The 12,272-nt window shown below is 43.5% G+C and overlaps 1 protein-coding gene across 5 annotated transcripts in view; it reads right to left on the bottom strand.

The window, feature by feature from the left end:
* Positions 1-12,272, bottom strand: part of Ccdc30 (coiled-coil domain containing 30) — a 94,142-nt gene that overhangs the window by 51,539 nt on the left and 30,331 nt on the right. Inside the window, exons 2-5 of one of the 5 annotated variants that reach the window (XM_028787768.1) lie at positions 12,028-12,126; positions 10,107-10,232; positions 8,096-8,230; positions 3,464-3,627 (exon numbers count right to left, since the gene is read on the bottom strand). The exons of 2 other annotated variants lie outside the window; for them this stretch is intronic. In XM_028787768.1, coding sequence (XP_028643601.1) covers positions 3,464-3,627; positions 8,096-8,230; positions 10,107-10,232; positions 12,028-12,069 — 467 coding nt within the window. In that variant the 5' untranslated portion in view covers positions 12,070-12,126. Of the gene's footprint in view, positions 1-3,463; positions 3,628-8,095; positions 8,231-10,106; positions 10,233-12,027; positions 12,127-12,272 lie in introns of those variants that run through there. 2 more of the 5 variants (XM_028787777.1, XM_028787744.1) reach the window with 2 other exon arrangements.

The following is a 12,272-nucleotide window of genomic DNA, read 5'->3' as shown; positions in this document are numbered from 1 at the left end:
AGACACCTCCAACATTATTCTTAAGCCTCTCCTCATACTCCAGCTACTGACTACTCTAACTTCTTCATCCTGATTATAGTCACTTATCTCTAAGTCCTGTTATTTTTTAATACGTTTTGCACATACCAGGCAGAGTGATTTTCCTTTTTTTTTGTTTTTTTGTTTTTTTGTTTTTTTTTGTTTTTCGAGACAGGCTTTCTCTGTGTAGCTCTGGCTGTCCTGGAACACAATCTGTAGACCAGGCTGGCCTCGAACTCAGAAATCCACCTGCCTCTGCCTAGTGCTGGGATTAAAGGCTTGCGTCACCACCGATTTCTTAAAGCGTAATTAATTCACACAGGGGTTATAAACACAGAAAGGCAGGATGTGGGGAAGGGAATGACAATGGAGTGTGGGTGTTCAGGGGGAATACAGATATCTTCAGAACTGGGTATCGGCTGGGTGAAGGTTCAGGGGACAAGTCACTATGACTCTGCCTATGACTCGCTTGTCCTTATCTAAGTTGGTATTGTCTGCCAAGGCTACCTATTTACAAGGTCTATGACTACTCAGGCTTGTAAATTTCCACAAAAGCTGAATGTTTACATTAGCTTATAGCCATCTGTTTCAATGTTTTACCAAAGAGACCCAAGACTTGGTGTTAGTATACATGTATGGCAGGCCTATTGCTGATTTTAGGCCTATGGCTGATTTTAGGCCTTCAGTGTGTAAGCAGGGCTGCCCCTGATATCTCCTCCCTTCTCTAAGTATAGAAGGGCTGTGGCAATTCTAAACTTGCAAAGGCGGGGATAGAGGCCTGACCTCCAGTATTTGAAGGGGACCTTGTAATGACTCCAGTCCCCCTGTCGTTGTCCAGTGAGGCATGAGGGCCATACCTGTCCCAATGTCTTTTTCCTGGAGAGGGGATACTTTTGACATCAACCCCTATGCAGTCAGGCTTGTCCCTCAGGGAACCCAGAGAGATATTTTTATCTTTTATTTATATTCCCTTGCAGTGCTTAGCCTCACAGCCTAAGCAAGAATTCAGATCATCTGTCAGAGGGGGTTCTGGGTGGCCCCTCTCTGCTTGGTCTAGGGGCAGAAGTCCCCCCTTTTAGGTTGGGTGGAGATGGGTTTTGGAAACACCCTGTATAAAGTAACAACCTCATCTTGAGTCTCGTGGTCCTCCATAGCTAACTTATGATAATGTATCTGAGTAGGTTTTGCTACCAAATTATTTATCCATTGTATCACAGAGTTAGTCCACCTATTTGAGGGCCAGGGACCAGCAGAAAAAAGCAAAAAGAACCCAAATAATGGTCCCAAGATGGGAGGAAACAGGGTTGACAACCTTGGAGAGGCTGAAAACCAATTCTTGTACCAGCATTCATCTGTCTCTTTCTCTGATTTTTCTTAGGGCCTTCACTACCTGTTTCATGCTCTCTTTAACCCTCCTTGTCTTGTCTATGTAAAGGCAACCTTCTTCTTTAAGAGCTGTACACAGTCAAGAGCTGTACACAGCCTTTTATATTGTAATAGTGTAAATCAAGTCCAATAAGGATCTTTGTGATTTTAGGAGGTTTCTTCAGACAGCAAAACGAGGGATTTCTTCAGATTAGTGATATCAGTCTCTAGCTGTTTGATGTTCTTGTCAGTGGCCCTTCAAAGGTCTGAGTAGTATAAGTTCAGAGGCCAGCATGTGGATTAGAACTTCTAACAGCAGATATCACAGGTGATTCATTTTTATCTGGGATGCTGCCTGAGTTCAAGTTCCTGGGAGTCCCTCTTTCTCTCGGTTTTCTGGGGTTGGGTACGGAGCTGCCGCCTGTGACCTGCTCTATGCTCGGGCCCAGACCGTAAGTCCAGAGTGATTTTCCTAAAGCATGAACCTATTGTTTTGCCCAGACTGCTAAACTCTATAGTTATTTTATTGTGTAAGCTCCTAACTAGGGTTATGGACACAGCTCAGCTCGTAAAGCCCCATGATTAACTCCAATATGGCAAAACCAGCAAGCAAACAAACCCCTCCCTGACACAGGCATCCCTCGGACATGTTCAGGATCCTGCCTGCATCTTATCCTCATCGCTCTCCTTCCCTAGGGTAATTCTAAATTACCTCACACAAACATATGCCCCTTGAACATCCCATTCTGCCTCCCCCTCCCGTCTCTCTCTGTCTCAGCCTGCCTCCCCATGCCCCCGTTTGCCCCTTGATAGACTACTGAACCAGCAGTGCCTTGTTAAACTGTCTTCTCCCCTTATACCACAGAGACTATAAAGTTAAACCGACCTCTGCCCAGAACACCTGCAAAGTGGAGAAATGGCTACTGTTGAATGTGATTGTGTTCCAGGCCTGACTGAGGTGGGGCCATTAGAGATGGGGAGATGGGAACAAGTGGCAGACACATGGGACGGTACATGCCAATCCTTTCTGTGAAGCATTTTCCGACTGTCACATCCGCACAGTCTCTTGCTCTAGGTCAGTGTTTCTTCATATGTGGCTCACAGTAGAGTAACTGACCTGTCTGTCACCTTCCATCCCACCACCCCTCCACAATGCTCTTCCCATCCCACCCATCACCCCACCATCCCTCCAAGATGCCCTTCCCACCACACATCTCCACTTTGTGGTTGTAAATCTTGGACTCAGAGCTTACTCTGAAGTTAAAATAAATTAAGAGAATGCAAAAATCAGGGGTGCCAAAACTGGCGAAGCAGTATCAGTCTTAGAACACTGATGCAGAAATAAATTTGGTGACACCAAGACTCAGTCTCCGCTGGGTGTCCTTCATGCTGGTGTCTATGGAGCACGGGCAACTACTGTTTCCTTCTTAATGACCTTTAGGCTTTTGCCCACAGAAGGTAATTTGCTATTAACTTTTTGTACCAGACTAGAACAGATCATTTGCCCAAAGGCCCCTTCTGTGAAGGATAATTGTGGTAAAAATGTGTAATCACAGAGTTAGGGGACAAGATTAAACAAGTGAAAAGAAATGCTCTGAAAACCCAATGATCAGCAGAGCAGAAACTCCTTAGAGCACCACCTTGATTATGTAGAAATGATTTACCTGCAAATGTGCGTGCCCAGAAGAGAGATGGCTGAGTGTCTCTCCCCGAGGACAATTATGGGTTATTATAATCCAGTTTTACTTTTACATGCTTCCTATACTTCAACTCAAAGCACATGGTAGCTTTCAAAGACACGAGGGGGAGTTTCCCATGTCCGTTAGTGCTGTGTCAGGAGGAGGCACACCCTGTCAGCCCACTGCCCTATGCTGTAGGCGGTACCACAGCCACTGCCCCGTCTGTCCTCTTCCCATGTAATCAACATACAATTGTTCAAAAAAAAAAAAAGACAAACTCTAGGAAATGCTTAAAACTAATTTTTTTTCTGATCACATCTCTTGAAAATGAATGTCAGACTCTTGGGATAATCAACCCAAATAAACCCTCTAGTTACTGTGCTCAGATTTTCTCAAATTACCAGAGAGCCTGTCTGTCCTCACTCGGGCTCACAGCCTCCACTTCCAAAAGTGGCCCTTTAGACACCAGGTCTTCACAGACGTTTTCACTTGTCATCAAATTAGCAGTTCTGTCCCCTATAGAGCAATGTTTTAACAGTTCCAGTTCTTGTGAAAACTTCAAGACCTGTGAAGTTAAGTGAAAAAGCAAATGCTCTATTTTGCAGACTTTTATGTACAACTGTGAAAAAAGTACATTGACTCTACCAAATGCTTAATTACTGCCTTGAGCTATCTTAACTGCTGCCCAATAGGAAGTCTTATTGAGATTCAGTTAAATACTTTTCAGGTGTCATATAACTTAATCCATGTTTACAGTAGATACAAGGGAATATAACTTCATGGTTTAACCAACCAACCAACCAACCAACCAACCAGCCAGCTAGCCAGCCAAATAACCAACCAACCAACCAACCAGCTAGCCAGCCAGCCAGCCAGCCAAATAACCAACCAACCAACCAACCAACCAACCAACCAACCAACCAACCAACCAACCAACCAGCCAGCCACCCAGCCAGCTAGCCAGCCAGCCAGCCAGCCAAATAACCAACCAAACAACCAAACAACCAATCAACCAAACAACCAAATAACCAACCAACCAAACAAAAAGGTAGTCTGATCTCTTGATGTTGGAATCTCAGATTGCTACTTATAATTCAGTTGTACCTTTAAACAGGAACAAAGAAACAAAACTCCAGTGATCTCTAAGGTTTTACATGATTACCACACACATCTGTCCCAAGTTTTGACTGAGTTTAATTGATTCATAAAAGGAGTAATATAATGTTGCCTTGAGAAAATATTAGAATACTACAAGCACAATACAGAAGGGAAATTTCTTCTAGTTTGGCCCTGTTTATTTGGAAACACTTGAATTTTAAAAGTACCTTGATGTGGTGGTTTGAATAAAAATAGTCCCCATAGGCCCACAGGGAGTGGCACTACTAGGAAGTGTGGCCTTGTTGGAGTAAGTGTGTACTTGGGGGTGGGCTTTGAGGTCTCAGAAGCTCAAGCCAGGCCTAGTTGCTCACTGACTTCCTGCTGCCTATGGATCAAGTTGTAGAACTCTGAGCTCCCTCTCCAGCACCATGTCTGTCTGCACTCCGAATGCTTACTGCCATGACAATAATGGACTATACCTCTGAACCTGAAGCCAGCCTCAATGAAATGTTTTCCTTTATAAGACTTGATGTGGTCATGGTGTCTCTTTATAGCAATAAAACCCTAACTAAGACACTTGTCGACTGTAGTAACTCCAAATGTCAGGCTCTGTGTCTGAGTGTAAATGAGAACCCGTATAAACATTCCAGGAAAATCTGTTGCATGTAGGTGTTTTGAGGCATACTGCATTATGGGAGCTGGCAAAATATTCACTTTTGTTTGTTTGCTTTCAGAAGATTTTGTAGATTTGTCACCCTTAAAGGTTACTTGTCTTTATGTATTATGGAACCAAAGCATATCTCTTTTAGAGAATAGAGAGATTGGTTGGGAAATAGTTCTATGAATAGAAGATTGTTCCCATTACAGAACTGAATTAGAACAAACAACTGCTTGTCTGAATGGAGAGTCCCTACAATACCCTTGCTTCATTCCAGGGGCCATGGGATCAATCCAAAGCTGGGTTTCAATTTACTTTAAGAGATTCCTTTGGTCTCCGAAGACTTTTCCTCTCAAGAAAAACTACGGTGAGCAGTATAAACTACACTCCATATTATCTCTGTCATTTTCTGTTGAAGGTGGGCCTTGAACTGGCCTTGGAAGATGGGAGGCTGTGAGTACCATATTTGAATGGTGGGAGACCATGTGGTAAAAGACACTAACATACAACTGACTAAAGTTCCTTGAATAGAGAGGAGGCAACAAAACGAGGAGCTGAAGAAACAGAGGGACAGGCAGAGTGGGGTAGTGGGGGGTCTTCAAAGAAAGTTTGTAGAATGGATTTGCATTATGTTTTTTGCAATCAGGAAAAAGATTACAAGATGCAACTTAGTTTCTGATTTTTACAGTTATTTTGAAAATGCAAGCATTACACAACGATAATAAATGCTGGTTTTTAAAGAATAGCAGACAGTAGAGCTTGGTTGGATTGAGTGCTCTAGCAAATTGAAAGCAACAGTAACACAAACACCAAGCATTTTTCAGGTGGTCGAGACCCACATACAACCAACAAAGTCGGAATGACTCTTAAGCAGGTGGAAGCTTTACTCTTTTTTTTTTTAAATCAATCAATCCATCAAAAGGTCACAGAGATCTGACTATCTCTGCCTTCCAAGTGCTGGGATTAGAAGAGTATACCACCACACCCAGCTACCAGCTAATTTTTTTTATCTTTTTAAAATTATGTGTATATGTGTGTATGTATGTGCATGTGCATGGAGTTGCCTGGGGGAGTCCAGAAAAGGAAGTCAGATCCCCAGGAGCTGGAATTGCAGGCAGTTGTGAGCTGCTCAGTGTAAGGCTGGGATCTGAACCAGGGTCCTCTGCAGGAGCACAGTTGCTCTTAACTTTGGAGCCATTCTCTAGCCCCAAAGATTTGCAATTATCATGAAGAAAGTTATGCCTATTGGCCCTTCCAGGACAGGACAGGTGTAGGAAAAGGCCAGCTTGCGTTTGGTCTTAGTGATAATAGTTCAGTCTAATCATGGACAGACCGACCACAGGCTGAGAAGCTCCATGCAACCTGGCGGTAGTTCAATCACCCAGGGCCCCTGAGCTCTTGGTGTAAATTGATGGCCTACAAGATCACACCTGTTTCTGCTACAAATTTCTGTGAAAGTCCAGATGTTGCCCAAACAAAATGTCTTGGAAGTCAGCAGCTTTGGCAAATCCATACAGCAGAGCCCACCTTCTGCTGAGCAGGCGGTGCCTTCAAGTCTAGAGCACCTCATGCTCTGAAGAGAAGCTTGAGGCTTGGTCAAGATGCAAAGGCTCAAAACAAAACCTTTTCATGAGCAATACCTCGACGGACAGAAATGTAGCATCCCAGAGAAGCCATCCATGAGATGTTATCATTAGATTTACAGTGGAACGATACAACAGACAGCACCTCAACCAAACCAAGTAACACAGAAATGACACCGTAGCTCAAGACTGTCAATAAAATGTGTCAAGAAGGAGAGATGTCATTTCAGTAGGACTCCTGTCAGGAACAACAGGGACACACCAGACAAACCCACACTGAAGGACATTCTTCCAAAGAAACAGGCTGTAATTCTTTCAAAATCCCTAAACTAAAAAAGAAACCCTCGTTGCCCTCAAAAAAGCAGTCTCAGGAGGGGACCTTAGGAAGCAGCTGGGTCACAACCGTGGAGCTCTCATGATGACATCAGTAACCTTATAAGAACCACTTAAGTTGAGGAGATGGCTCACCAGGTAAAGCATTTGAATCCAAAGCATAGGACCTGAGTTTTGATTCCGCAGAACCCATGTAAAGCCAGATGCTATAGGGGAATGAGGGGGTTGGTGGAGGTGTGTGTGTGTGTGTGTGTGTTTGTGTGTGTGTGTGTGTGTTTGTGTGTTTGTGTGTGTGTGTGTGTGTGTGTGTGTGTGTGTAGTCCCAGGGCTCCTACAATGAGAAGGGAGGCAGAGACAGAAAGATACAAAATGCTTGCAGATCAGCTAGCCTAGCCTAGACAGCAGCAGAAAAATAACCAGAACTCAAGCCAACTGGAAGGCCATCTGAAGTTGACCCCCACACATGCTGTGCCACAAGCAAGTCCACCCTCACATACATGAACATTTGTGTACACAGATATAGCATGTGCATACATACAAAGATTAAAGAGGAGGAGGAAGAAGAGAACCAAGAGAAGATGGCCATCTGCAAACCCGAGGGCGGCCTTTATCACACATGGGATCTACTGGCCCCTTGACCTTGGCCTTCCTAACCTGCAGAGCTGTGAGCAACAAATGCTTGTCACTCAAAGTGCCCCGTATATGACATTCTGTTAAAGCTGCCAAACTAAGAAACACTTCTTCAAAAACCTCAGACTGACAGATAACTGCTGCAGGCAGATTCAAGTACTTAAAATGCACTGTGTGACCTTATAGTGTACCTTGGATTAGAAACGTTTGAGTTGTTATTCTCCTCTTCATGTCCTCCATCACTAGCCCCTCCCTCCTCCCCTCCCTTCCTCCTCTGTCCTCCTTCCCTTCCTCTTCCTTACTTTCCTCCTCCCCCTCCTCCCCCTCCTCTTCCTCCCCCCACCTTTTGCTAAGGAGTGGGACTGACAGCATGCTGGCACTCACCTTACTAACAAGGTCCCACAGACCAAGGCTGCTTGTAGACCGTGCTCCACACATCTCCCTGTATTCTGGACCGTTCCCTCCCTGCACTCCACATTATAACCCATACTCTGGAAGCTCAGTTGATAGGAAGCTGACTTAAGGTCAGACATTGACAGGAGGATCCTGAAGACCAAGTGCTGGTTGAAGGGGGAATGCTTGCCCTGACTAGTAACTGTGTTATACGTCACGTCATTGTATGCTAGTGAAAACCTCTGATTTCTAAATCTGTTACTTAAAAGTTTCCTTTTATTCTATCTACACACAAGGCATGTTAAATATTGAACAATCAAATAATAATTCAATCTCACCTTGGCTTCTAATTCAGAATTCTCTCTTTGTAGCAGGTTATATGCTACTAAAAATTGCTCTCTGCCCTCAGCCCTCGGAAGACTCTGAATTTCCTTATAAAGGCACAGGAGTTCTGACTTTGATTTTTGGAATTCCTGTTTAAGAGATGAAGATGTTTTTGTGATCATTTCTTAATTTAAAAATTGTTTTAAATAAAAATTAAAACATTAAAAAAATAAGAATTTTTTTTTTTAGCCAGGCGGTGGTGGCGGCGGCGGCGGCGGCGGCGCACGCACGCACGCCTTTAATCCCAGCACTTGGGAGGCAGAGGCAGGTGGATTTCTGAGTTCGAGGCCAGCCTGGTCTACAGAGTGAGTTCCAGGACAGCCAGGGCTACACAGAGAAACCCTGTCTCGAAAAACCAAAAAAAAAAAAAAAAAAGATTTTTTTTTTTTAAAAAAGAAAGAAATGAAGCTATTTTGTAGGATAAATCAAGTCTATTTTCCTGCAAAGGAATAAAATTTCTAAAAAGGATTCTTGAAATGGTCCTAACAAATCATTCAATTTTAAATGTTAACCAAATGCTTCCTTCTTAGAGTTTACCTTCCCAGCTGCAAATGTCTACAGTCATTCCTATTTCAAGCAAAGCTTGGATAAACATAAACATAAGATCTTCATCAGCTCCTGAATTAAATATTTATTTGCCTGAAAAATACAAGGCTGGGAAGATGGCTCTGTGAGTGTTCCAGCTTGCCATGCAAGCCTGCTGACCTAAATTTGATCCCTGGAATCTGTGTAAAAGTGAAAGGACAGAACCAGCTCCAGGGATTGCTGTTGGGCCCCAACACCTGAGCTATGGCAACAAAGTACCCAGAACCAGCTCCAGGGATTGTTGTCTGGCCTCAACACTTGCTTTATGGCAACAAACTACCTCCCCAATCACACACACACTTATCCGATAAAAAGACAAGTAAAACTGTATCTCATGGCATTGTTCATAGAACACTGTGCTACTGTGTGGTATAGCTGTAATCTACAGCATTCCTAGCTATTACTAAAAGTAGAGCTGGACAGAACTTAAACACAGGAGAGCTTGAACTGACATCACCAGAAAACTGGAAAGCTGATTCCCATGTCTGTCTAACTTCAGACTCTGCCCTTAACGGCAGATCCTGGTGTAGTCTGACAATGTGTATTCAATGACTTATGAACCAGCATTTCCTCTAGTCCTGAGTATCTGTTACTACCCAGTTCATATTTAGTTATACATTTTCCTCACACTTTCACATAGATTAAATAGATATACAGTGTTTGATGGCAATGAGGGAATGACAGTTTGCAGTACCCAAGAGACAAGAGGTCACATGACATTTACTTTAGGAGAGGGGCTACTTGATGTCCTCTGAAAGTCTTGGAGTCAAATGGAAGATAGGGGTGGGGCTGTAAAAAGGCAGCAAGGGGTAGGGGGACCCTAAATCCAACCTAAATAAGAACAGAAGGGTGGGGCCCTAACCTGACATGTTGGGCCACACAGAAGGTGGTCAGGACCTTCCAGCCTCCAGGACTGTAAGGAAGTAGGTTTCCATTGTTTAAAAGCCATCAGTCAATGGTACTGAAAGTATCACAGGCTAAGTTATATTTTTATTGTGCTGCGTGGCCCATGCATGAGAGTGTAGTGGAGCAGGACATTGGATGTCTTCCTCTGTGGCTCTTTGTCTGTTCCTTTGAGATGGGTTCTCTTGCTGAATGAATGGGAAGCTTGCTGTTTCTGCTGGGCTGGTTGGCCAGTGAGCTCTCTTGATCCACCTGTCTCTGTCCCTCAGTGCTGAAGTTTCAGGTTGCTCAGACACACCTCACTTTTTATGTGCCACTGGGCATCAGATCCCAAGTCTTTATATTTGCATAGCAAGTGGTCTTACCCACTGAGCTGTCTCCCCAAGGCCACAATGTGTCTCAAAATAGAAACAAATGATCTTGTCAAACCCCTGAATTGGAAAACCAGGAAGAAACCAGCACCCAGGAATGTGATACCTCACTATCCACTTGCAAGGACTTCTGAATAGCAGTGAAAGCTGACATCAGATGCTGTCTCTTCTCCCTCTCTTCTGACAAGTCACTCTCCAATACTTTAATATTTTCTTGGCCCATTTTCAATATCTGTAAAAGTCATTTCCCATGATTCACTTTGTGAAATATTGTACAATAAGCACTGTTACCTCTAAAATTTAATAACAATAACCTGCAGCTTAACTTAATGATAGTCATGTGGGATATGGAAAACCAGTTCCCAGGGCACATTTCCCCTTCCAGGTTGGTAGATATGACTGCCACGTGTAGTGAGCCTTGTCCTGCCTACAGCATAGCTACCATGGCAGGCATAATATGTGACTGTGACGACAAGCTAATGGTGTACTAAATATATTTAAATTGTATTATTTGTTTAGTGGGAGGGAGAACACACACATCACAGTGTGTGTGTGTGTATGTGTGTGTGTGTGTATAGAGGTCAGAGCACAATTTGTAGGAGTTAGTTCTCAACCTGTGGGTCGACCCCTTCTGGGGCTGAACAACTCTTTCACAGGGGTCACCTAAGACAATCCTGCCTATCAGATATTTGCGTGACATTTCATAACAGTAGCAAAATTACAGTTATAAAGTAGCAACACAAATAATTTTATGTTTGGGGATCACTATAAGACAAGGAACTGTATTAAAGGTTCGTGGTGTTAGGAAGGTTGAGAACCACTGCTCTAGGCCATTGCCCCACGCCCCAATGTAAGGCATTGATGGAATCTTCCCAAATCAAACGCTGATGATAGTTGGGGTAATAGTGACAACGGCCGCCATTTCCTGAGGGGGTCCTGCATCAGACACTATGCTGAAGACTTTACATGAGTTAGTTCATGCTGTTTCCGAAGGACCACTATAGGGTAGAGTGTATCTATCATCACATTTTTCCCCTCAATGGGAGAGGTGACTCTCAGATGTTCAGATGATTTCCCAAGGTCATAGTTATTGCTGACTTTCACGTCCATATCTCCCTTACAAGTGCTGTGGTGGTTGCTGGGCGGTGGTGGCGCACGCCTTTAATCCCAGCACTTGGGAGGCAGAGGCAGGCGGATTTCTGAGTTCGAGAGTTCGAGGCTAGCCTGGTCTACAGAGTGAGTTCCAGGACAGCCAGGGCTACACAGAGAAACCCTGTCTTGAAAAACCAAAGGGAAAAAAAAAAGAGTTGCCTTGTCACGGTGTCTGTTCTCAGCAGTAAAGCCCTAGCTAAGACAAGTGCTTATTTTAAATATCTGTTCTGTGCATCCATGTACATTTTTTGTTGTTTAATAAAACCTACTAGGGAATTCACCTAAAATCATGATGTGCCTTAGTGAGCACAGAGGAATCGCTTTGCAATGCTTGGTGGAGAGAAATGGCTACCACAGATGAGCACACCTGGTAGGGCAGAGCCATGCTGCCTGTGTTTTATCACCCATGGTGGAAGAGCTGACCATGTCATTATTCTAGCCTCAGTTTCCCCAGATGAAGATCATGGACAGTGGTGCCTGGAAATATACAGGCACTGCTCAGAGACAGTACGCCATATTGTTCTAAACCCTTCTAAATGAAGTGATAAGTTTAGTCATCCCTATGGTTTCCACAAGCCTTGCTGACTTCTCCAGGGAGGCTTTCTGTAAACTTCTCCTTACAGTGAGCTGCAGAAAGGCCTTTCCCAGAGGTGTGCTTTCTCCTGTTTTCCCTTTCTCTTTTGTGTTATGCCTGTTTTCAGTATTTTGAGCATTCTTATGTGGTTTGCCTCACATGTATTAGGAAATATAGCTGCAGAATTATCTTTTCAAGCTGATGTGGGAGGTGGAAGCAGGAGGATTTTTTGTGCAAGGATAGCCTGGCTGGCCGAAATCTGTCTCAAAGCAAAATATCATCTATTATTTTCATTTCTTACCTCGTTAAAATCTTGCACTTTAATTGTCTCTTGGTCTTTCATTTTGGTGCCTCTTCAGTCCTCCTAGGTTAATGATAACTCGGGTTCTAAGATGGAAATCTCAATCCACATAAGTCACCAGTTAAAAATATACAAATGCTACTAAGATATCTTTAAAATAAGCTATGCTTAGTTAAATTATTTTTTTTAAATGATTTCTCTCTCTCTCTCTCTCTCTCTCTCTCTCTCTCTCTCTCTCTCTCTCT

The sequence above is a fragment of the Grammomys surdaster genome, unplaced genomic scaffold, assembly GCF_004785775.1.
Source record: "Grammomys surdaster isolate TR1022 unplaced genomic scaffold, NIH_TR_1.0 100, whole genome shotgun sequence".
Classification (NCBI taxonomy): Eukaryota; Metazoa; Chordata; class Mammalia; order Rodentia; family Muridae; genus Grammomys; species Grammomys surdaster.
The sequence above is the reverse complement of the archived record's forward strand: the minus strand, read 5'-3'. Positions and strand labels throughout refer to the sequence as shown.